This window comes from Gigantopelta aegis, chromosome 12 (assembly GCF_016097555.1).
Source record: "Gigantopelta aegis isolate Gae_Host chromosome 12, Gae_host_genome, whole genome shotgun sequence".
NCBI lineage: Eukaryota > Metazoa > Mollusca > Gastropoda > Neomphalida > Peltospiridae > Gigantopelta > Gigantopelta aegis.
In genome coordinates this window covers 16,250,446-16,276,266 of record NC_054710.1, presented here as the reverse complement: position 1 = coordinate 16,276,266, position 25,821 = coordinate 16,250,446, and the positions used below count along the sequence as shown (strand labels likewise).

Sequence of the window (25,821 nt, the reverse complement as noted above, 5' to 3'; positions counted from 1 at the left end):
CTATATTCCGAACATCATATGGTTTCCATCAAACTCCTGATGGGTATATCATGTACCTCATCAGTACTTTGATATATTTACATTGTCACAACGTGCAGTGGCGGATGCATGATTTTTCTAGGGAGTGGGTGCTACACTTATAACGGGCACTTACAGTATTCAAAAGTACACAGACATGTATTATCTATATGCTTAAATCGTCCTCGGAAATTCAAGCCGACCACTGTAAACATGTTCCCCACTAACAAACAATACTGGATTTTTCGGGGCATTTCGGTGCGTGTGCGTGCGTGCGAGTGTTATAAGTGTGTGCGTGTTGTGTATTTATGTGCAGGGTCCGCTTTTAGAACTAAAACATACAAATAGTCCGCCTTCAGAACTAAAACATACAGGTTTATACATTTGGAGTTTCTAATGGTGCAAAAACAAAATAGAAAAGGGTCCACTTGGTTCATATTCGAACTCCCCCCACCCCCACCCCACCCCACAAGGTCCAGATCATGTGTGTGCGTATGTTAGGGTCTGCACGAGTACTCTGGCACGGGCAGACTTTAGCAAGACTCCGAGTCCGTTTACAGGACTCGAGTACCAGTGCAAGGCGGATCACTCGTTTAATTATACCTCTTTTGGTTTATTTTACGTAATTTTGCCACATGCTTGCCGCCGGTTACATTATAGGGCTATGAGACAATTAAGATGTTTACTTTATTCCCTAGTCTTATTATCATCTTGTGTTAAGTGGCGGGTATTCGAGTCTGGGTCGACTTTGTGCCCAGGACAACGTGTTAGAACCGCAACTGATTATAAGCACGGAAATAACTATAAACAAACAATGACTACCCACCCCACCTTCTTCATCGGTGCTGATAATCAAAGAATTATACAAACAATCAAAACACCTCTACTGATATATCCACTCGACATTTGCAGAAAATAATGCAATGAAACACGGTAACTGTGTCGTCATTTGGTAATATTAGATCCGTGCAGAGATATTTTACATTTGTACACATTAAACATAAATATACTTATAAATGTAAAACAAAAGCGATACGTTCACACATTTCTGAAATTAAACTATATTCAGACGAATATGTGTTGTATCGCTTTGACATTAAAACGTCAAAAGCATTGTTGACGTCATGTCAAAAAAAATGTCGATGTTTTTATGGTAACGTCTTCGGCAATTTTCATAACCCTCCCACTGGATTTGCGCCTGTTACGGGATATACAGGTAGGTAGCGTAGGACTATGTACAGTAACAATCCATTGTCCATCACCGGCAGAACGGATGATAGATTATTATTATTTAAAAAATAAATATTCCCTTAAAACATATTCATTCATTAAACTAACAGCTAATTTAATTTGTTTTCCCCACATTTAAACTGTAACGTCGTCTTAACCTCTCGGTCATTCTTATTGGATGGTTCAATAATGTATATAAAAAAAATAGTTGGCCTAATAAATAAAACTACTGGGATGCATTTTGGGGGGTGGAGGGAAGACGGGTGGTGGTGGTGGTGGTAATATTTAATTCTAAGTATAATCTTTAGGCCTACATTTCACAAGAAAATTTAATATGTTGGTCATAATGAAACTTTGAGACAGCCGCTTTAAGAAAATGTAGCCGATCTTAAAGATGCAATCTCAGGGTTTACAGGGGCGTAGCGTGATCTGGACCTGGGGGGGGGGGGTTCGAATTTGAACGGTGGACCTTTTTCTATTTAGTTTTTGCACCACCAGAAACTCCACATGTATAAACCTGTATGTTTTAGTTCTGAAAGCGGACCATTTGCTTCAGCGTGGAGGGGGTCGTCCGAACCCCCCTAGCCTACGCCCCTGGTTTATATGTATTACTAGGTGTAACCCGTACTTGGGACGGAATAGTTTATACGAGTTGTGGTGGACTTACACGGGACGTCCCATCTGATAATACGACCATTGAATGTATGGACTTCACCTTAGTACGTAATATCTAGCAAGATATGAGTATAGTAGTCGAGTGGACCTAAGCGCAAATATTAAAAGATCATTGCGAAGTGCGACATCTGGTACAAAGGCTGTCGACAGTACAAATTAAAAACTGAGAAGCGGTCAGAACGAGAGAACGAGAGAGAGAGAGAGAGAGAGAGAGAGAGAGAGAGAGAGAGAGAGAGAGAGACAGACAGACAGACATCTATTAGCTTGTTATTTTGGGACAATCCTCTTCTAAACCATCAATCTGCAGTTCTCTGGCTTCATCACAAAGGACCGGCCTCAGTGGCGTCGTGGTTAGGCCATCGGTCTACAGGCTGGTAGGTACTGGGTTCGGATCCCAGTTGAGGCATGGGATTTTTAATCCAGATACAGACTCCAAACCCCGAGTGAGTGCTCCGCAAGGCTTAATGGGTAGGTGTAAACCACTTGTACCTACCAGTGATCCATAACTGGTTCAACAAAGGCCATGGTTTGTGCTATCCTGCCTGTGGGAAGCACAAATAAAAGATCCCTTGCTGCTAATCGGAAAGAGTAGCCCATGTAGTGGCGACAGCAGGTTCATCTCAAAATCTGTGTGGTCCTTAACCATATGTCTGACGCAATATAACTACACATAAAATGTGTCGAGAGCGTTGTTAAATAAAACATTTCTTTCTTTCATCACAAAGGCTTCTAAGCCAACCCAAAGCTGCTGTTCCCACACTACACAAGCTTTTGGATAGCTACGTCTGCAAATGGTTTGTATAAATCTACTGAAGTGACTATCCCGAGTTTGTAATCAGTTTAAAAGATTTTCATCAAATAGAATATTTTTACATTATTAAAATTAGAATTTACTTACATTTTATTACACAGAATTATACGAGTATGAGTATCTCTACAACCAACACTTTTCTGGACATCACAATGTTTTGTATTTTCCCTTGATTGATTGGAGTCTAATATAATTTCGTACCTACAAATTTTGCAACAGCCAATAAATTTTGTACTAATTCAGCCAGAGAGAATTCCAAATATATTTAACCATATGCTTTATACTTAAAACATGTTAAAGTAAGATTGTTTTTTTTGAAAAACGTGTGAAAGCAGGATGTGTTTATTTTGGTGGGGGACCACACACAAGTCTTACTAAAGTTTGTTTTGTTTAACAACACCACTAGACCACATTGATTTATTAATCATCGGCTATTGGATGTCAAACATTTGGTAATTCTAACATATAGTATTAGAGAGGAAACCCGCTACACTTTCCCATTTGTAGCAGGGGATATTTTATATAAACCATCCCACAGACAGGATAGCACATACCATGGCCTTTGATATACCAGTCGTGGTACACTGTCAGGTCTGAAAACTCTGGATAGACCCTTTAATAACGTTCTGCAAAACAAATAAAATTTAATAACACAACACCACAGTAGTTGGTAAATCTGTATTTAAAAACAGACTGAAATTTTTAAAAAAGAAAAAAAAAGATTTATATATAATGGTTTCGATAATTTATAACATACAGGCTTTGCTGTCGTTTCAACAGCTATTTTGTGTAAATATAAGTCTGCACACACACACGGTTCCATTAAGCTTAAATGTCTACTTGTAAATGTTTGGTTATTATGGTGCACACAATAAATATATCTCAGGATAACAAGATATAGTATCCTTTCAACCACAGGATCTCCCAGGACGCTGTAGTAATTAAAAACAAGCTTTAAGACCTATCACTTTTTACAGACTAACAGGACAGGCGGTTAATTAGTTGTCACCATAGTAGCTTCAATGTTTCACTTTACACACAGTGTCCTATATTAAAAGTCTCTTTATATTGGAAAATCCATGGGCATTTATTTTTCCCAAAGTCCTTGAACCAGTAAAAGCAGCTAAAACCTTCTCCTTTTAGGTGTTGTCAAAATGCAGATAGTTACAGACACCAAAGTTGCACAATGATAGTGATAGTGAATATTAATTTCATGTCCCAGTACGTCTTTGACATGGCCTCGGTTATCGTACTTGGTAAAAGTCTTGACATCAAGTTCCATCAAGAACGTGGCATTCTGCACTATGGATGATTATTGCGGTTTTATTTCGATTATACAGTTATAAACTTTCTACTGTTATACGTCTATTCCAATTGGACATTGTTTAAAAAACCCACAATGTTATCCATCAATAAACCTCAGAAAATTATGTCATTACTTCCAAGTATAAAGGTCATGGAAAGGACATTAGAAACTGCTTTATGTGTAGTATTAACCACACACGCCAACAGCCAGTGAATCATTGACTATGAAAGTATCAGTGTCAAGTATGTTTAGAGATCTAAGTCTAGAATAAAGTGACATTTTCTCTGTCTGTGAAAGTATCAGTTTTGTTAGAGAGATTTAGTTCCAGGATAAAGTGACATTCTCTCCCCGTCTATGAAAGCATCAGTGTGGAGTACACAATGCCAGCGTCGTGTACGCAACACCAGCGTCGTGTACGTAACACCAGTGTCGAGTACGTAACACCAGCATGGAGTACGTAACACCAGTGTCTTGTACTTAACAACAGCGTAGAGTACGCAACACCAGTGTTGAATATGTAACCGTCGAGTACGCAACACCAGAGTCGAGTACGCAACACCAGTGTGGAGTACGCAACACCAGTGTGGAGTATGTAACTGTCGAGTACGCAACAGCAGAGTTGAGTACGCAACACCAGTGTCATGTACGCAACACCAGTGTGGAGTACGCAGCACCAGTGTGGAGTACGCAACACCAGAGTCAAGTATGCAACACCAGTGTCGAGTACGCAGCACCAGTGTCGAATACGTAACACCAGTGTCGAGTACGTAACTCCCGTATCACAGCAGTGGACATGCATCACCTCTTGCTGTATACAGTAACAATGATCCCAGAGGATCCATCTAAGATCCATGTCCCAGGTATCACAAGCATCACCTTGTTAAGGCCATACGGTTGTTGTTTTTTTGCGAAAGTATTGGACTCCTGTAAGTGTCCCTGTGTGAGAATCAGTGCATAGATGAGTTAAGGTTTACGGTCCTCCGCATCAACGGCTGCTCCCTGGATCTCGGATACCGCATAACCTCTGCCACTTGGCAAACGATTCCACGGATCTCGGATACCGCACAACCTCTGCCACTTGGCAAACGATTCCACGAATCTGAGATACCGCACAACCTCTGCCACTTGGCAAACGATTCCACGGATCTCGGATACCGCACAACCTCTGCCACTTGACAAACAATTCCACGAATCTCTGATACCACACAACCTCTGCCACAGATCTCTGATACCGCACAACCTCTGCCACTTAGCAAACGATTCATTGGATCTCTGATACCGCACCACCTCTGCCATGGATTTGATACTGCACAACCTGTACCATAGCAAACAATTCCACGGATCTCGGATACCGCACAACCTCTGCCACTTAGCAAACAATTCCACGGATCTCGGATACCGCACAACTTCTGCCACTTAGCAAACGATTCAATGGATCTCTGATACCGCACAACCGTTGTCATGGATCTCTGATACAGCACAACCTCTACCACTTAGCAAACGATTCAATGGATCTCTAATACCGCACAACCTCTGCCACTTAGCAAATGATTCCACGTGCTGCTGTTACCGCGCCAATCACCGTAGCTGAGACTAGACCACGCACTAGGAGCATTACTTGGAGGTGACCCTTTTCAGGTTGGTTATATTGGATGGTGTTTTGTACAGATGTGAGAAGAACACACGATGCCCATCGCCTTGGCGACCACCTATCTAGCTTTGTCAAGGTCGTGCTTCTGTCTGGCGATGGTCATCACTGTCCTGTACTGGTTGTACAACTCGGACAGTTCACCGATCTGGATTCTCACTTTGTAGTTGGGCCGCACATCGGCAGACGGCTCAAACAACTTGGAAAGAAAGTCTTGGAGTTTTTCAACCTTCACAGCTGAAATGAAACAAAACGAGAATCAAAACCATATACATATATCATATTAGAGAATCTCAACTACTCAAAGTTTCTTTTGTTTGAGATAAATGTCAAAATTAAATGTTGTCAACCTGTAGTCATGTGACAAGTAATAAAAATTGTCAACATCTAGTCATGTGACAAATTACAATAATTGTCAACCTGTAGTCATATGACAAGTAACAATAACTGTCAACCTGTAGTTGACAAGTTACAATAACTGTCAACCTCTAGTCATGTGACAAGTTACAGTAACTGTGAACCTCTAGTCATGTGACAAGTAACAATAATGGTCGACCTCTAGTCATGTAACGGTCGACATCTAGTCATGTAACGGTCGACCTCTAGTCATGTGACAAGTTACAGTAACTGTCAACCTGTAGTCATGTAACGGTCGACGTCTAGTCATGTAACGGTCGACCTCTACTCATGTGACACATAACAATAACGGTCGACCTCTAGTCATGTGACAAGTTACAGTAACTGTCAACCTCTAGTCATGTAACGGTCGACCTCTACTCATGTGACAAGTAACAATAACGGTCGACCTCTAGTCATGTGACAAGTTACAATAACTGTCAACCTCTAGTCATGTAACGGTCGACCTCTACTCATGTGACAAGTAACAATAACGGTCGACCTCTAGTCATGTGACAAGTTACAGTAACTGTCAACCTCTAGTCATGTAACGGTCGACGTCTAGTCATGTAACGGTTGACCTCTAGTCATGTGACAAGTAACAATAACGGTCGACCTCTAGTCATGTGACAAGTTACAGTAACTGTCAACCTCTAGTCATGTAACGGTCGACCTCTACTCATGTGACAAGTAACAGTAACTGTCAACCTCTACTCATGTGACAAGTAACAGTAACTGTCAACCTCTAGTCATGTAACTGTCGACCTCTACTCATGTGACAAGTAACAGTAACTGTCGACCTCTAGTCATGTGACAAGTAACAGTAACTGTCAACCTCCATGTAACTGTACCTCATGTGTGACAAGTAACAGTAACGGTCGACCTCTAGTCATGTGACAAGTAACAATAACTGTCAACCTCTAGTCATGTAACTGTCGACCTCTACTCATGTGACAAGTAACAATAACGGTTGACCTCTAGTCATGTGACAAGTTACAGTAACTGTCAACCTCTCGTCATGTGACAAGTAACAATAACTGTCAACCTCTAGTCATGTAACTGTCGACCTCTACTCATGTGACAAGTAACAGTAACTGTCAACCTCTAGTCATGTAACTGTCGACCTCTACTCATGTGACAAGTAACAGTAACTGTCAACCTCTAGTCATGTAACTGTCGACCTCTACTCATGTGACAAGTAACAGTAACGGTCGACCTCTAGTCATGTGACAAGTAACAATAACTGTCAACCTCTAGTCATGTAACTGTCGACCTCTACTCATGTGACAACAGTAACTGTCAACCTGCAGGATTCAAACTTAAGAATTTGTCTCCCACATAAAAAATTTAAAGAATTGAAGTGAAACGGCCCACTGATGGCAATTTTGAGCCTGCTTATGGCAATTTTTTTAAATGTGACATTTGCAGCAAATAAACATGACTGAAAGGTTATTTTGCTGTATGTACAGAGTAGACATATTTAAAATATACAAATGTTAAATATTGGCAGATAATGCACACCTGGGCCGCGTTCCACGAAGCGATCTTAGCCCTAAGATCACCCTAACTGCACAGCTGACATATGCACTTAAGGTGATCTTAGCGCTAAGATCGCTTCGTGGAACCGGGCCCTGGTGTATACATTTTGCTATTGCCAAGATTATCCAATGGCACATGCTCTCTACCTACAGCAATTTATATCTCAACGACGGCAATTGCTGTCGGTGCCGTCGTTAAGTTGGAGTGGTGCGACAGAATGGAAAAAAACAGAGAGAGAAATGTTTTATTTAACAACGCACTCAACACATTTTATTTACGGTTATATGGCGTCAGACATATGGTTACGGACCACACAGATATTGAGAGAGTAAACCCGCTGTCGACACTTCATGGGCTACTCTTTTTGATTAACAGCAAGGGATCTTTTATTTGACCACCCCACAGACAGGATAGCACATACCACAGCCTTTGATATACCAGTCATCGTGCACTGGCTGTGACGAGAAATAGCCCAATGGGCCCACCAGCAGGGATCGATCCCAAACTGTGCATCAAGCGAGTGCTTTACCACTGGGCTATGTCCCGACCCCTTTATTACGAGAGAAAAGGTTTTACTCGACAAGAGCTAGGAAACACTATGCATCAAATTTTTCTGAAAGATCCACTCCTTGTTCCACTGGCTGGAACGAGAAGTAGCCCAGTGGGCCTACCGACAGGGATCGATCCCAGATCGACTGCCCATCAAGCGAGCGCTTTACCATTGCGCTACGTCCTGCCCCTGACAGAATTGCTGTGGGCGCTGTGATTAAGTTCGAGCGGAGTGACAGACTGGTGTGAATCGTCCACTTACAGCTGAGATCCTGTCCGAGAAACGAGCACCACTTCTCCCTCATCTCCTCCGCGCTGCCCGTGTCTTCCGCGAAGCCCGACTGGAACAAGGCGGGCATGATGGGAATGATGACGTTGTTCATCGTCGTCAGGATGCCGGCCAGATCCACGTCGCTCGACTCAAACTGTTCAGCGGTGAGAGCATTCACTTTCTGTAACAAACAAACATACAGGCATACAGAGGTTTGTTTAAAACGACCTTGTCGCTTGAAATAAATATGACAATATTTTAGTCAAAATGCATCTAAATAAAATTAAATTCCATACACAACGTTACAAGACCCTCATCTCTCTCTTCAGCTGTTTTGCATTCGTCAGATATATCGTTAGTGCTTTACTAAATGGCAGATAACATTTTTCAATACCAAAATTTTTGTATTTTGAAATTGGCTCTGTATGATAAATCGGTACTGACATGATACCAATACAATATGGTATAAACAGTATACCGCCCAGCTCTATTTCTGACGGGAGCTAGAAAGGGACAGTCCTCCTACAGACGGAGTTGGAACCAAATATTGTCATCACAGACCACTGTAGACACATGAACGGTCACATGTTTTATTTACAGGACTGCCACTTGCCAGGTCATACATCACCCTATTTTGTCTGAAGGAAGGAAATGTTTTATATAACGACGCACTCAACATATTTTATTGACGATTATATGGTGTAGACATATGGTTAAGGACCACAAAGATATTGAGAGAGGAAACACGCAGTCGCCACTTCATGGGCTACTATTTTCGATTAACAGCAAGGGATCTTTAATATGCACCATTCCACAGACAGCATAGTACATACCACGGCCTTTGTTACACCAGTGTCAAGAAATAGCCCAATGGATCCACCGACTGGGATCGATCCTAGACCAACCACACATCAAGCGAACACTTTGCCACTGGGCTATGTCCCGCTCTTGTCTGTAGGACTGCCACTACCAAAACTGGTTTAACAAATGTAGACCTACACAAAGACTGAGGTAAATGAAAATGTGAACAGCTGTGATGGCATGTACTTATGGATACACTGTTCAATCGGTGAACATATCTGGCCCCCATCTGTTTAACCTATCAACAACACAAACGATTACTGTTAAATTTAAAAATGGAATTATCCTTTTGAAAGATTTTATAGCAAATAAATACAACATCCATGAGTCTGTAAGAATGGAAGAACATTTTAGCTACCAAAACAAAAACAAAATACACAGTAACTGATTTAAATTGTTTTGAAACAAGACATCTTAAGAAGAGACGGGTAGTATTGAAATTTGAGGTCAGGTATCGGTATTTTTCGGCTGATTTACCTCGGTATCAGTACAGTATTCGGCATTGACACAATACCAATATCGAGCGGAATTTTCTGTATACTCTGCTTTAAATGCATGCCTGAGTTAAGGCTCACCCGTTAAATTCATCTAAATAAAATAAAATTCCATACACAAGACTCTCGTCTGATAATATACCCAACCCATTTTTTCGTCTTCGTCAGATATATTATTAGTGCGTTACTAAATGGCAGGAAACATTTTTTAATAGCGAAATTTAGGTATTTTGAAATTTGCTCGGTATGGTAAATCGGTACAGTATTGACATGATACCAATACAGAACAGTATATATGGTATACCGCCCAGCTCTAGTCTTAAGTTTCTTCATCAAATCAAAAAGATAGCACCAAAAACATAATGTAATGGCTGAAACACAAATAAAATCATTATAACTACAATCTAAACGGTTTACTACACACAAACTGGTACAACACATTTGTAATTCGCAACCACTTTTAACTTGCAGAGCCGGAAATTGAAAATTTGTTACCATGGGCAAAACGCTCGCCTATGGCAGTCTTGTGCCCACCTACAATATCAATTGTAAACCAGTAGCTTTAACTTGTAAAAAATAAATGCAAAATTAAACAACAAAAATAATTTCTTCAACAGACGGCAGTAATTTTTATACAGCGACAAAAAACGGCAATCAGTGAAGCCCCTTACTTATAGCAATTTATATTGCATGCTTAAAATGTTTAAACCGTTTTGGTAAATTTCAATACACTGTACAAGTAATCAAGATTCGTTAGAAAGTTATGTCAAGAGTTTCCGAGTCTATGGTTAGATTATTGCCTGGTATTTCGTTAAAAAAAACAAATTCAAGACATTCAGCTGGTTTTGTGGAAAAACCTTTCAGTTTACAATAGACAGAGCTAGCTCTGGGTGTGTAAACAATTTCGCCAAATTTATCCATTAACCTTTAGACTACTGGATTAATTTTTAACAAAAACCACGTTGAGTGGGTACAAGTTTATAATTTTTACTCACATATATTCACTTAAATGTTTCATAAATGCATGAAATAAAGTTCATATATGAATCGGTAAGTATTATTTTCTTATCTTTTTTTGTAATTTTTATTATTTTAGATCGGCTAATGGTGATTAAAATTAGGCAAAAAATCGAAAAAGTTGCGTTTACTTACGGGCATTTGTGGCCAGCTGTCCAGTATTTATGTCCATTATTCCCGATAACAGTGGTTTTCTGACCAGAATTTTTTTTTAAACCCGCACTACGATTCATATTACAATATTTGGTAATTTTCGTTGTTGGTAAAACGATCAAATTTATTATCAAATTAGCTGTCACAATCAGCTATCGATCCCTGAAAATTACCGCGACGTGCCGCCATTGTTGTCAAGCGAAAATACTTGCCGAAAACCACTTTTTGAACTCAAAATTTCAAGGTATTTTCAATTGAAAAAATCAAAACAAAAACCACCATTTTGAAAAAAATTAGTTTTTCTTTAATTATATTTCCGTTTCCGGTGAGTGTCGTGTGCAAAACGGTGGGAAATATGAATTGGGGAATGCACTGTATACAGTGTACAGTATATCGACTGACGTGACGTCGGGCGAGATATCTCGCCTGCAGTAGTCAGAAGGTTAAACTCTAAAAAATTGCAGAAACCCACGAATATTTTCAAAAAACATATCAATCATTACATAAAATTCTTTCGCCAAATTCAAATAAAATTCACCAGTAACAGAGCTAGCCCTGACAGAGATAATCATCATTGCACATTGTTACTTCATTCCTATTAGAAAACTTTAAGTTCTTAAACGAAATGCTGGGATTTTAAGATAGTTTTGTTAAGACAATTTTAATATATTTTGTACAAAATTTAACCCACACACACAACACACAAAAAACTAGTGGCATATATGTTCACAACACACAATGTTTGCACATTCCAGTACAGAACTAATGAAAAGATTCTCACCTCAAGGCAGATTCTTTGGAAGTATGCAGTCATCTTTTTACTCAAGCCAAGTGTTTCAGTCTTATTGCTGATTAACTCGTTGTTCCGGAACCATGCCAAGTGTAAGTATGGCATAGCTTCTTGATATCTGAAACAAAAATGGGAAGGAAGGAAATGTTTTATTTAACAACACACTCAACACATTTTATTTACGGTTATATGGTGTCAGACAAGGGATCTTTTATATGCATCATCCCACAGACAGGATAGTTACACCAGTTGTGGAGCATTGACTGGCACGAGAAATAGCCCAATGGATCCACCGACGGGAAACAAAAATGGGTTATAATTAAATGACGTACATACACAATGAAAATCAAAGACAGGCTCCCCATACTTATTCCTGTGTCCCACCCACCCCCAATTTGTTCTTACTATCTATATGTGCTTGTTCCACCCCTCCCCACCACCCTCCAAAAATGTTTTGTTTTGTTTAAAGATACAACTAGAGCACATTGTTGGATGTCAAACATTTGGTCATTTTAACATACAGTCTTAACCGACATTTTTTCTTTCAGGTCAGGTGAGGTCTGGTCAGAGGGTTTTACATGCACATTCAGAGCAAGCTGTTGTAGCGCACGCCTGTCATGGGTGCAGGTGCTGGCCTTGGCCAGCTCCTCTGTCCAGCTCCTCTGTCCAGGACAGGAAAGGAAGGAGACCCGGTACCGAGCTGCGAACTCTGTACCTACCAGCCTTATATCCGATGGCTTAACCACAACACCACCGAGACCGATGTGAATAAACAAACATACCTCTCCTTGTAGAAGGCATCAAGACCAGTAACAAACAGATAAACAGTCTCTCTATAATGGTGAAACTTGCGATGCCACGCCTATGTAAAAAAAAAAAAAAATTGAATAAATAACAGCAAAGTATCATGGTAGATCTACGTAAATAAAAAATGTTATATTTGACAAGTTACGATACCACAGCATAATTCATTTCATTTCAGTCAAATCTGACATCTAAACTGTGAATTTATTTACAAGTTGTTTCACAAGAGCCAGGATTTATTTAAACTGTCAGTCGCCAAATGCGAATTAAAATCGAATCTGGCAAATATATTAATATATATTAATATATTAATTTACCAAAAAGCTAATTCGAAAATTGCCTGTCATTTATAGTTGTATTGCCATTTTTGCTATTTTGCTAAATGAAACTTGAATTTACATAGTTTATTATATGTATTACATGAGCAAATCTGCTAAACTGCTGATATTTTATGGGCTTTAACACATTATTTGAGTAGCTTGAGAGGGTTTCTGCCACAAGGTACGACAGGTAAAAATTTAATATATATATACAGAACTTCACATACATTGAAAAGAAAGAAATGTTACATGAATATTATCATTGTAGTAAAGGTTTTCTTTAATCCAGTGACTGTGATTAATAAGTTGTGTAATGAATTAAAAACCATTTTGCTCAAAACATGAATATTATCATTGTAGTAAAGGTTTTCTTTAATCCAGTGACTGTGATTAACAAGTTGTGTGATGAATTAAAAAACATTTTGTTCAAGACATGAATATTATCATCGTAATATAGTTATTTTTTTAATCAGTGACTGTGATTAATAGTTGTGTGATGAATTTTGTTCAAGACGTGAATATTATTATCGGAGTATAGTTGTTTAATCAGTAACTTTGATTAATAATTGTGTGATGAATTTTGTTCAAGACGTGAATATTATTATCGGAGTATAGTTGTTTAATCAGTGACTGTGATTAATAGTTGTGTGATGAATTTTGTTCAAGACGTGAATATTATTATCGGAGTATAGTTGTTTAATCAGTAACTTTGATTAATAATTGTGTGATGAATTTTGTTCAAGACGTGAATATTATTATCGGAGTATAGTTGTTTAATCAGTAACTTTGATTAATAGGTGTGCCATGAAGGAAAGAAATGTTTTATTTAACAATGCACTCAACACATTTTATTTACAGTTATATGGTGTCAGTCATATGGTTGAGGACCACACAGATATTGAGAGGAAACCCACTGTCGCCACTTCATGGGCTACTCTTCCGATTAGCAGCAAGGGATCTTTTATTTGCGCTTCCCACAGGCAGGATAGCACAAACCATGGCCTTTGTTGAACCAGTTATGGATCACTGGTCGGTGCAAGTGGTTTACACCTACCCATTGAGCTTTGCGGAGCACTCACTCAGGGTTTGGAGTCGGTATCTGGATTAAAAATCCAATGCCTCGACTGGGATCCGAACCCAGTACCTACCAGCTTCTAGACCGATGGCCTGTCACGACGCCACCGAGGCCGGTTAGATTTGAAAGGGAATGCCAGATTCTGCATTCATGGGAGGATCCTATTCAGCATAGCAGACATATTTTTGAAAACAATAAAATACATATAAATCTCACATCATGCGAAGCGCGGATGTTATCATCATTAATTTCTTTTGTCTTCTGACAAAATCCTTCCACTGCAGCAGCTCGCAACCTTTTTGACCTAGAAAGAAAGACAAGAAATGCTGTAAATCATACAATATTAGGGATCTTAAACTTGATGGAAATCATAACAAGTGACATGTTAACCTCTCACTACTGCAGGCGAGATATCTGCGAGAACTCGAATGTTTAAAGTGAATTGTTGAACTGAAATATAGAAACACAAACCTGGGCTCCTGGTCGAGTGTCTTCATCTGAGAACTGAATTGTTGAACTGAAATATAGAAACACAAACCCGGGCTCCTGGTCAAGTGTCTTCATCTGTGAGAACTGAAATGTTTAAACCGAACTGATGAACTGAAATATAGAAAAACAAACCTGGGCTCCTGGTCACTGATAAACTGAAATATAAAGACAAACCTGGGCTCCTGGTCACTGATGAACTGAAATAGAAAGACAAACTGGGCTCCTGGTCACTGATGAACTGAAAGATAAAAACAAACCTGGGCTCCTGGTCACTGATGAACTGAAATATAAAGAAACCTGGGCTCCTGGTCACTGATGAACTGAAATAGAAAGACAAACCTGGGATCCTGGTCACTGATGAACTGAAATAGAAAGACAAACTGGGCTCCTGGTCACTGATGAACTAAAAGATAAAGACAAACCTGGGCTCCTGGTCACTGATGAACTGAAATATAAAGACAAACCTGGGCTCCTGGTCTAGTGTCTTCATCTGTGAGAACTGCTCCAACATGACTAGGCTGGTGATGACCTCATCTGCGCAGTTCACGATCAGGTACAGGACGATATGCTTCAGTCGAGGGTCGTCGTCCGGTAACAGCTCTGACGATAGCCGACCTGCGAGATCGTTCAGTCTCCTCAGTTCATTGTTCATAGCCTAAAACACAACCAACAAAAGGGACCATTAGTTAGCAGCATGTCAGGTAACAACTAAAATGTAGGCATGTTCAAGTTGTTTTCTTTAATGACACCACTAGAGCACATTGATTTATCAATCCCAGACCGACTGTTTTAACACTGGGCTATGTCGCACCCCTTCACTACAAGTGAAATGTGGGCGGGTTCACTGCAACATGTGAAATGTGGGCGTGTTCACTGCAACATGTGAAATGTGGGCGTGTTCACTGCAACATCTGAAATGTGGGCGTTCACCGCAACATCTGAAATGTGGGCGTGTTCACTGCAACACGTGAAATGTGGGCGTGTTCACTGCAACACGTGAAATGTGGGCGTGTTCACTGCAGCACGTGAAATATGGGCGTGTTCACTGCAACACGTGAAATGTGGGATTGTTTTCACTGCAACATGTGAAATGTGGGTGTGTTCACTGCAACACGAAATGTTGGTATGTTCACTGCAACACGTGAAATGTGGGTGTGTGTTCCCTGCAACAAGTGAAATGTTTTCACTGCAACACGTGAAATGTGGGTGTTCACTGCAACACGTGAAATGTGTGTGTGTTCACTGCAACAAGTGAAATGTGGGCGTGTTTTCACTGTAATGTGAAATGTGGGCGTGTTCACTGCAAGAAGTCAAATGTGGGCATGTTCACTGCAACAAGTGAAATGTGCGTGTGTTCACTGCAACAGGTGAAATGTGGGCATGTTCACTGCAACAGGTGAAATGTGGGCGTGTTCACTGCAATAAGTGAAATGTGGGCGTGTTTTCACTGTAATGTGAAATGTGGGTGTGTTCACTGCAAGAAGTCAAATGTGGGCATGTTCACTGCAACAAAAAAACTGTTTTGTTTAACGACACCACTAGAGCACATTGATTTATTAATGATTGGTTATTGGGTATCAAACATTTGGTAACCCACTACATTTTTGGTTTTTTAAAAATCCAGGCGAGTGGAAAACCGCACACCTCAATATGCCAAGGCGAGTGGAAAATTGCACTCTCCAAAATAAATAAAATAGGCAGTGTAGCTCAGATTGGATTTTGAGTGGTATGTCTACAAAATTGTCTATTAAACCAGCATTTCCCCGATTTGTTCAACAAAGAGAAATACCAGTTTAATGACTGCATGGAAGCCACTCCCAGGTTTTTAATGTTTAATGTTTTAATAAAAGGACCTTCCTATTAGCTACATGAGCTATGAAAAGTGTTGTTTTTTGTAAACAATGGAAATAAATACACAAATTTATTTTACGTGCACCATTTGTCGAGTCATTCCAGCCAGTGCATCACGACTGGTATATAAAAGGCTGTGGTATGTACTACCATGTCTGTGAGATGGTGCATATAAAAGATCCCTTGCTGCTAATTGGAAAGAGTAGCCCATGAAGTGGCGACAGCAGGTTTCCTCTCAATATCTGTGTGGTCCATAACCATATGTCTAAAGGCATATAATCGTAAAATAAAATGTGTTGAGTGCGTTGTTAAATAAAACATTTCGTTTTTCTTTCATTTGTCGAGTGTAACAAGCGTGGATTTTCACTCTCATCAGATTGAAATTACGTGCCTTTGACGAGTGCGATCGCACCCGTGCACCTTAAAAAGCAAGGTCTGATGTTTGGTGTGATAACTTACTGTCTGGACGGCCTCATCGGGTGTTATCGCTGTCTGTTGCAGCACGAGACGGACAGCAGACAGCGTGTCCTCCAGTGACAGCTGGGCATGCTGGGCAGAGTACTCAATGTGTGGACCAGTCGTGTGAGCTGCAAATATCAACACCAGGGTTGGCATTATTATTAAAACAAATTCAACATTTGGGATTTCATTTTCTTAATAAAGATATTAACACCAGGGGCTGAATTATCATTCAAACAAAATCAACATTTGGGATTTCATTTTCTTAATAAAGATATTAACACCAGGGGCTGAATTATCATTAAAAAAATTCAACATTAGGGGTTTCATTTTCTTAATAAAGATATTAACACCAGGGGCTGAATTATCATTCAAACAAAATCAACATTTGGGGTTTCATTTCCTTAATAAAGATATTAACACCAGGGGCTGAATTATCATTCAAACAAAATCAACATTTGGGATTTCATTTCCTTAATAAAGATATTAACACCAGGGGCTGAATTATCATTCAAACAAATTCAACATCAGAGGTTTCATTTACTTATTACAAATATTAACACCAGAGAATCATAACATTAAGTTTTAGAACTTTCTGATCAAAAGACTAGAAGGAATTTCAAATTCCAAATTTACATTTTTAGAAAATTTAATAAAAATTATAAATTTCCAAAATATCTATTAGTTTGTGGAGGGTGCCTCAGAGGATCATTGTACCAAGTTCCAGAACAATTCTATCAAAACTGAAGGAGAAGAAAAGAAAAGTTGAGAGATGGACGAACACCAGACAAATTGGTATTAGAAAAGATATAATGCTGAACGTCATAGTGGAGCTAAACACATGATTTCTTAAATATTTTAAATTTTGGAGGTAATTTGAGGAAATCGTCTGCTCACCAGGATTCCCGACATTTATTATCGTGTCTTTTTTTTTTTTTTTTTTAACATACCTGTTTTGTTTTCAGGACCCATGGTCATCTCGTTGTCGCCACCGGCAGCCGCTTTCCTTGCTTGCTCAGAGTCCCAGTCAAAGATCTCCTTGGCAAACTTCTTGTTGTCATCCATCACAAAGTCGAGTAGGCTGCCCGATGGTATCATGTCTGTGCTCTTCACACTTCGTCCTGAAACACACAACATCCTGACATGATTTCAGGTCAAACACACAACGTCCTGACATGATTTCAGGTAAAACGTACAACCATCCTGACATGATTTCAGGTCAAATGCACAACATCCTAACATGATTTCAGGTCAAATGCACAACATCCTGACATGATTTCAGGTCAAACACACCACATCCTCACATGATTTCAGGTCATACGCACAACATCCTCACATGATTTCAGGTAAAATACACAACATCCTCACATGATTTCAGGTGAAACGCACAACATCCTAACATGATTTCAGGTCAAACGCACAACATCCTGACATGATTTCAGGTCAAACACACCACATCCTCACATGATTTCAGGTCATACGCACAACATCCTCACATGATTTCAGGTGAAACACACAACATCCTAACATGATTTCAGGTCAAACACTCGAGGCAAAACATCAGGCTTCCCTAAATTGGAAGCAAAATTGTTTTGTTCACACATCATTCACACAAACCTATTTTTAATTTGTGCATTATAATTAGGACACTGTTTACATGGATATACAGAGGTTATTACCAGAATGTGTTTCGGTATCGTCAATATCATCTATTAGGAATAAAAATTGTATTATGCGAGTCTCTGGCGAGAATAATCCATTATTTTGCTCTGTCGATGTACATTAGCCAGTAATACGGAGTATACATTTAAATTGTCATTAATCTATAAAGGGAGGTAACTCACCGTCACTAGACTACTCTGGATATATCGACGTTACTGTCGGGCGACTGTAGTTTTGATCTATCGACGTACATCAGGCTGCATTACTGAAGTGTTACTGACTATACATTTATACTGCAATTAATCTACAAAGGGAGGTAACTCACCGTCACCAGACTGTACTCTGGATCTATCGACGTTACTGTCGGGCAACTGTAGTTTTGATCTATCGACGTACATCAGGCAATATGCGCTGGCGTTGTGATAGCCGCCAATGCTCTCTCGCTCGAGTTCCTCCCAGCACGACTCGGACACGGTGATATCGTTGAACTTAAGCCACATGTTGCGATTCGTGTCGAAGATGTACGCCCAGTAGTGACCCGACACGGCCTGGCCTTCGTGAACCAACACCGCATGCAGGTGATAAGGGAACTGAAACAAGACACAGTTTAACATAACACAAACAAAAACATCCAAGATTGAGGAAAGAAATATTTTATTTAACGACGCACTCAACATACAAGATTGAGGAAAGAAATATTTTATTTAGCGACGCACTCAACACATTTTTATTTACGGTTATATGGTGTCAGACATATGGTTAAGGACCACACAGATATTGAGAGAGGAAACCCGCTATCGCCACTTCATGGGCTACTCTTTTCGATTGGTAACAAGGAATCTTTTATATGCTCCATCCCAGACAGGATAGTACATGGCCTTTGATATACCAGTCGTGGTGCACTGGCTGGAACGAGAAATCCAAGATTGAGGATGAACTGCACTTTATAATAACCTGTTCAATGTATAATTCTGCAAGATCAGGTTTACTGAGCACTGTAAAGTCTGATATATAATAAATTGTATTCTGATAATAATAAAGTTTATTTTTAATGATTAGTGAAAATGGAATTACAATAGCTCTGGCTAAATACCACTAGTTAGGAAAAAAAACCGAAAGAAAGACAAAAAGTCAATCTCTGGTCAGACCAAAGTTCCAGAATCGATGTGGCATTGCAGCTCTTTTTTTCTTTTTTTTTTAAATTTTCTTTTAAATTTTGCAATAACAAATTATATATGATCAGTGAACAAACAATATACCGAGCCTGTTTGATTGTTATTCTATCATACTGATTGTTATTCTATCATACTGCATTTAAAGAATTGAGATAGACATCTCAAGTGAATGTTGACACGTATGTTTATGAAGAATGGATCTGATCAGTAATGCATCTCAACTAGATGATAATGGATGGAAAATTACATCTATGGAAAATTAGAAAATTTGTTTCTAATTTTCATTAATATACATACTTACCTAAAAGTTAAAAGTACGTCCGCAATGGAGGACTGCAGAATTGAGAACGATGGTCTGCCCATGCGCAGATATGAATATACATCTGGCAAGGGAAGACGATTCTGCAGTGGCGGAGATGACTCAGGTTGTATAGCATTGTTGTTGTGCTAGTTGAATAAGACTAAAAGACCTGAATGGAACATGGGGACAACTCACCTTCTGCATGGCAGCGTCACTGTACATTAAATCTATCTTTGACTCCAGCTGGGAGATGTTTTCCTGAAGTTCTGAAATGACATCGCTGTATTGTTAGTAACTAGTCTGTATTATTAATCCAGTGTAAGACCAGTACACACTCTTCTCTCTCACTAACAACTAACCCACTGTCCAGGAGAGACAGCCCCAGATAGCCGAGGTGTGTGCCCAGGACAGCATGCTTGAACCTTAATTGGATATAAGTACCCAAGTAAGTTGAAATGAAATGAAATTAATTCAGACATTCTTAGAAGAGCATCACAAAATTGCAATATATATTTGTGTTCATTTACATACTTCTTAGAAGCACACAATATGCAATACCTGTTTGCATTAATTTACACACCTTCTTACAAGAACAACATGTTACAATACCTATTTGTATTAATTCACACCCTTCTTACAAGAGCACCACAATGCTACAATACCTATTTGTATTAATTCACACCCTTCTTACAAGAGCACCACAATGCTACAATACCTATCTGTATTAATTCACACCCTTCTTACAAGAGCACCACAATGCTACAATACCTCTGTATTAATTCACGCCCTTCTTACAAGAGCACCACAATGCTACAATACCTCTGTATTAATTCACACCCTTCTTACAAGAGCACCACAATGCTACAATACCTCTGTATTAATGCACACCCTTCTCACAATCACAAGAGCACCACAATGTTACAATACCTATCTGTATTAATTCACACCCTTCTCACAAGAGCACCAAAATGTTTGTACAATTCCTTTTTACTCCACAGAAAGAAAGAAATGTTTTATTTAGCAATGCACTCAACACATTTTATTTACGGTTATATGGTGTCAGACATATGGTTACGGACCACACAGACATTGAGAGAGGAAACCCACTGTCACCACTTCATGGGCTACTCTTTTCGATAAGCAGCAAGGGATCTTTTATATGCACCATCCCACAGACAGGGCAGCACATACCACAGCATTTGATATACCAGTCATGGTGCACTGGCTGGAACGAGAAACAGCCCAATGGGCCGACTGACGTGGATCGATCCCACACCGACTGCGCATCAAGCGAGCGCTCTACCACTGGGCTACATCCTGCCCCAACATCTGTATTAATTAAGACCCTTCTTAGAAGCACACAATATTGCAATACCTGTCTGCAATAATTTGCAACCTTTTTACAAATATATCACAATATTATAAAGTATATGAATTTGTATTCAATTACACTCTTCTTACAAAGAGCACCAAAATAGCATATCAGTTTGCATTAATAAAAAGACATTGAATTTTTTTTATTAATTAGTTTGTACAATTCCTTTTTACTTCACACAACTCAAATATAAAATACATTTAATGTCACTCGACACTTTTCCACATTATTATATGTAAATCAAATACAAAACACATTTTACCTCTAACATCGCTCTCCACTTCTTTGCGCCATCTGTGAAGACAGTTTTCTAGGACATGAAGCTCATCGTCACTGACGTGGCGGGGGCAAGGGATGGCTACCGGCGGGAGAGTTCGCTTGACTGGCGAGCGGATGTGGGGGGACGTCATCGTGACGTCAGGGGGACCACAACACTTCACTGGAGATTCAGACAGAGAACTGCAACAGAAAAAACAGGGGCATGCCTTCATCTTCAGGTGGTGTGTACCATGACTGGTTTAACAAAGGTGTGGTATGTGCTATCCTGTCTGGGATGATGCATATAAAAGATCCCTTGCTACTAACGGAAAAATGTAGTGGGTTTCCTCTCCAAGACTATATGTCAAAATTACCAAATACTTAACATCCAATAGCTGATGATTAATAAATTACTGTGCAGTGTCATTAAACAAAACAAACTTTACTCATCCTCGGGATGGGTAGCAATTGTGTTACTTAACTGTAAAGCTCATTTTGTTCTACGACACTACTAGAGTACATTGATTAATTAATCATCTGCTTTTGGATTGTCAAACATTTAAGATAATTGTGAAACCGGCAACATTTTTCAGTTAATCACAAGTGATCTTTCAAATGCACTTAAGCAGACAAGACAGCAGATACCACAACCGTTGACACACCAGTCACGGGGTAATGGTTGGGATGGCGTAAAACCCAATAAGAGAATGTGTCTACAGGTGGGATTTGATCCTATGACCCATGCACCTTGTGTAAGCATTAAACAAAAATGGGAAGGAAGGAAATGTTTTATTTAACGACACACTCAACACATTTTATTTACAGTTATATGGCGTCAGACACATGGTTAAGAACCACACAGATATTGAGAGAGAAAACCTGCTGTCGCCACTTCATGGGCTACTCTTTTCGATTAGCAGCAAGGGATCTTTTATATGCACCATCCCATAGACAGGATAGCACATACCTCGGCCTTTGGTATACCAGTCGTGGTACACTGGCTGGAACGAGAAATAGCCCAATGGGTCAACCGACGGGGATCGATCCCAGACCGACCGAACAGCAAGCGAGCGATGAATCACTGGGCTACGTCTCTCCCCGACACTAAACAAACTGATCTAAATCCAGTCCATTGTCTCACAAATGATACACAGTACAGATAAAGAAAATGTTTTGTTTTGTTTAACGACACAACTAGAGCACATTGATTAATTAATCATCGGCTATTGAATGTAAAACATTTGGTAATTCTGACATGTAGTCAGCAGAAAAAAACCGCTACATGTTTTCATTATCAGCAAAGGATCTTTTATCTACTCTTTCCCACAGACAGGAAAACACATACCACGGCCTTTGATCAGTTGTGGTTCATTGGTTGGAATGAAAAAACCCCAATAAATTGAATGGATCCACCGAGGTGGTTCGATCCTGCGACGCAAGCACCTCAGGCAAGTACTCAGCCTGACCCTATTACAGATAAAGAAAATCTGGGGGTGGGGTTAGCATTCTGTTATTCAACTCTAAGCATGTTGATTGTTTTATAAACAGAAAACCTTCCTGGCACATGTTGGGGTGGGAGGTGGGAGAAGAGGTGGTGGGGGGTACTTACCTAGCACAGGGCTTGGGAGATTCCATCTCAACGTCCTGTGGTACACTGTCAGGTTTACTCTGTGCAAATTCTAGTGCATATGATAAAACCTCATGCAGTGGAAATCTCTTACTGCCAGACCCGTAACATACAAATCTGAAAGAGGGGGAAAATAAAATACAGTGAAACCTCTCAGGACCGGACACTCTGTAAAGAGGAATTCTGTCAAAACCAGACGTTTTACAGTCCCTTTATAAAAGCCAGTACAGAACTGGACCTCCCTAGACCCGGTCCCTCTTAAAACCAGACATTTGTTTTGATCCCAAGGGTGACCGGTTTAGTGGGGTTTTACTGTATATATTAAAAAGTCATATAAAAGGATAAAAGAATTAAGTAATGTTGAACAATGTATATATATATATATATATATATATATATATATATATATATATATAATTACAAACTTTCCGAATTTATACGATTTACTGTATTCTGATTGGCTGACGTCACTAAAAAAACAAGCGTTATCCTTCCATAAACCTCATAAAAATATGTCATCACGGAAGACCAAGATCGATTGGACCTATTTTAAGCTGGATGGGCGAGAAGCCCAATGACCCAGTTCGGTGATTGTTTTAAAAATAGAACAAGGAAGTGACCCGTTTTCTCGATTAAAAAAATAAGGGAAACTGGATCAGATATTCATGTTATATATATAAGTTAAAATAAAGATATATACACTGTTTTTGTTGATTCAATACTTATTTTTATTTTTAGACGGACAATTTCCAATAGTATGCATACATGTATTCCTATGCTTATTTACAGAACATGGTTGACGGTAAGAACGAAAGAAATAATTTTTGAGTGTTTTAAGGTACACTTCTTGTACTGTTTGTAATTATAAGAATTGTTTCTAATTTTTTAGGAATTTATCGATGTATAAAAGTCACAAATGTAGTATAAAATCGCTTTGCTACGCTACGCGATTTTATACCATTTGTGACTTTTATACATCGATAAATTCCTAAAAAATTAGAAACAATTCTTATATATATATATATATATATATATATATATATATATATATATATATATATATATATATATATACACACACAACACAAATTGTGGTCAGCAACTCTTAAGGCCCAAAGTAAACTGATAATGAAGAAATTAGCTAATAACATATGCATACATTAGGCCTGACTTAATTTACTGTTAAATGTTTTGGTGCATACAAGATTAGACAAAAATAACTGCTCCGACATATCATCACACTATATAAAACAATAAAAAAATCAAACAAGAAAACAACCCCAAAAACCATCACCTATGAAAATATTACCTATCCTGTCACAAACGAACATAATTTTATGTATTTATGAACTTTTTAAGTGAAAATATGTAACAGTTGTATTCTTTGCCACCTCACTGTGACTTTGTCAAAATGAATCCAATAGTCTCAATGTTAAATAGAGGTTAAACAGAGGTCAAAGAACACCTACTTGTCTAGTTTCTTTTGTAGAAAATGTAACTGCTCCTTCAACTTTTTAGATTCTTCTCGTCTTAGCCGTGTGATTTTCTTGTTTATTTCCATATATCTGAAAACACAGATGTACAACTCTAATAAAAAACACTGTTTACACAATAAAAAAAATGTTTATTTCCATATATCTGAAAACACAGATGTATCATTCTAATAAAAAACACTTTTTGCACAATAAAATTTTTTTTTTTTATTTCCATATATATCTGAAAACACAGATGTACAATTCTAACAAAACAATAACTTTGCACAATAAATTATTTTATTTTATTTTTATATATCTGAAAACACAGGAAGGAAGGAAATGTTGACACATTTTGAAAACATAGATATACAATTCAAAATCAAAACTTTTTGCACAATAAAAAATCAGAAAATTGTGCGATTACTACAAAGTCTGAAAAAAATATGTGGGAAAATTGGACAGAGAGAAAGACAAAACCTGTAACCCCTTCCAGTTAAACCGTTCGAGGACTAATAACTGTCAGACTACTTTTAGAACTTATACAGGCATGGTGGAAGCAAGTAGACATGGGGGGGGGGGGGGGGGGGGGGGGGGGTGCGGCGGCGGCACCGATTGAGATCGAGGGTGGAAAACAAAGTTTCTAGGGGCTTCAGGGGTATGCTACATAAAAAATTTAAAAATACATGTCCTTAAATGAAATTTTCTGCATTCTACAAGTAAAGTTAATCTGTCTTAAGATTTACTGCCAATAATATTTTTCATTCAGAATTATTGTGGGGTGGGGTCGGGTCGGGTCTAGACCCCCAAATGCTGCATCAGTCTTGCTCACTTATACCAACTTACCTGTCCATGTAGATAACTTGAGGAAAGTGGATTTTATTGTGGATTTTTTCAGGACGTCCCAGCTGCTGGTTGAACTGGAAACGGGACAATTCAAACGTTAACACAGGAGGAAGTCTTGAAAACCAGAGCTGAAAATAACAGCAATAACAACATCAAGGATAATAATAATAATAACAACAAGACTTCAGCAGAATTAAATTTTAAGTCTCACACACAATAAACTGACTTGGTGTGATTATAGATGTTTCCATAGATGTAACAAACCTTTTTCAATTAAGAATGGATGACAATTATTTTTTGACTCATGCAAGTATGAACTGGAAAAAGTATGTGCACACTGTATGACTCC

The 25,821-nt window shown here is 38.9% G+C and overlaps 1 protein-coding gene and 2 long non-coding RNA genes across 4 annotated transcripts in view; 2 read left to right on the top strand and 1 right to left on the bottom strand.

Annotated features, from left to right (window-relative positions):
- The first annotated feature begins 1,133 nt into the window (after positions 1 to 1,133).
- LOC121386169 lies at positions 1,134 to 12,487 on the top strand. Its single transcript, XR_005959593.1, has 3 exons — positions 1,134 to 1,234; positions 11,724 to 11,850; positions 12,307 to 12,487. It is a non-coding gene; the product is annotated as an uncharacterized LOC121386169 (long non-coding RNA).
- Positions 3,399 to 25,821, bottom strand: part of LOC121386168 (ubiquitin carboxyl-terminal hydrolase 25-like) — a 49,005-nt gene continuing 26,582 nt past the window's right edge. For both annotated transcript variants that reach the window (XM_041516968.1, XM_041516969.1), the window contains exons 11-24: positions 25,473 to 25,600; positions 24,624 to 24,719; positions 23,137 to 23,271; positions 21,532 to 21,728; positions 20,090 to 20,160; positions 18,744 to 19,008; positions 17,707 to 17,877; positions 16,757 to 16,884; positions 14,911 to 15,101; positions 14,174 to 14,261; positions 12,541 to 12,620; positions 11,750 to 11,876; positions 8,435 to 8,624; positions 3,399 to 5,925 (exon numbers count right to left, since the gene is read on the bottom strand). In XM_041516968.1, the coding sequence (XP_041372902.1) occupies positions 5,750 to 5,925; positions 8,435 to 8,624; positions 11,750 to 11,876; positions 12,541 to 12,620; positions 14,174 to 14,261; positions 14,911 to 15,101; positions 16,757 to 16,884; positions 17,707 to 17,877; positions 18,744 to 19,008; positions 20,090 to 20,160; positions 21,532 to 21,728; positions 23,137 to 23,271; positions 24,624 to 24,719; positions 25,473 to 25,600 (2,043 nt within the window). In that variant the 3' untranslated portion in view covers positions 3,399 to 5,749. The remainder of the gene's footprint in view (positions 5,926 to 8,434; positions 8,625 to 11,749; positions 11,877 to 12,540; positions 12,621 to 14,173; positions 14,262 to 14,910; positions 15,102 to 16,756; positions 16,885 to 17,706; positions 17,878 to 18,743; positions 19,009 to 20,089; positions 20,161 to 21,531; positions 21,729 to 23,136; positions 23,272 to 24,623; positions 24,720 to 25,472; positions 25,601 to 25,821) is intronic.
- Positions 17,825 to 25,689, top strand: LOC121386171. The gene is made up of 2 exons (XR_005959594.1): positions 17,825 to 17,941; positions 25,525 to 25,689. It is a non-coding gene; the product is annotated as an uncharacterized LOC121386171 (long non-coding RNA).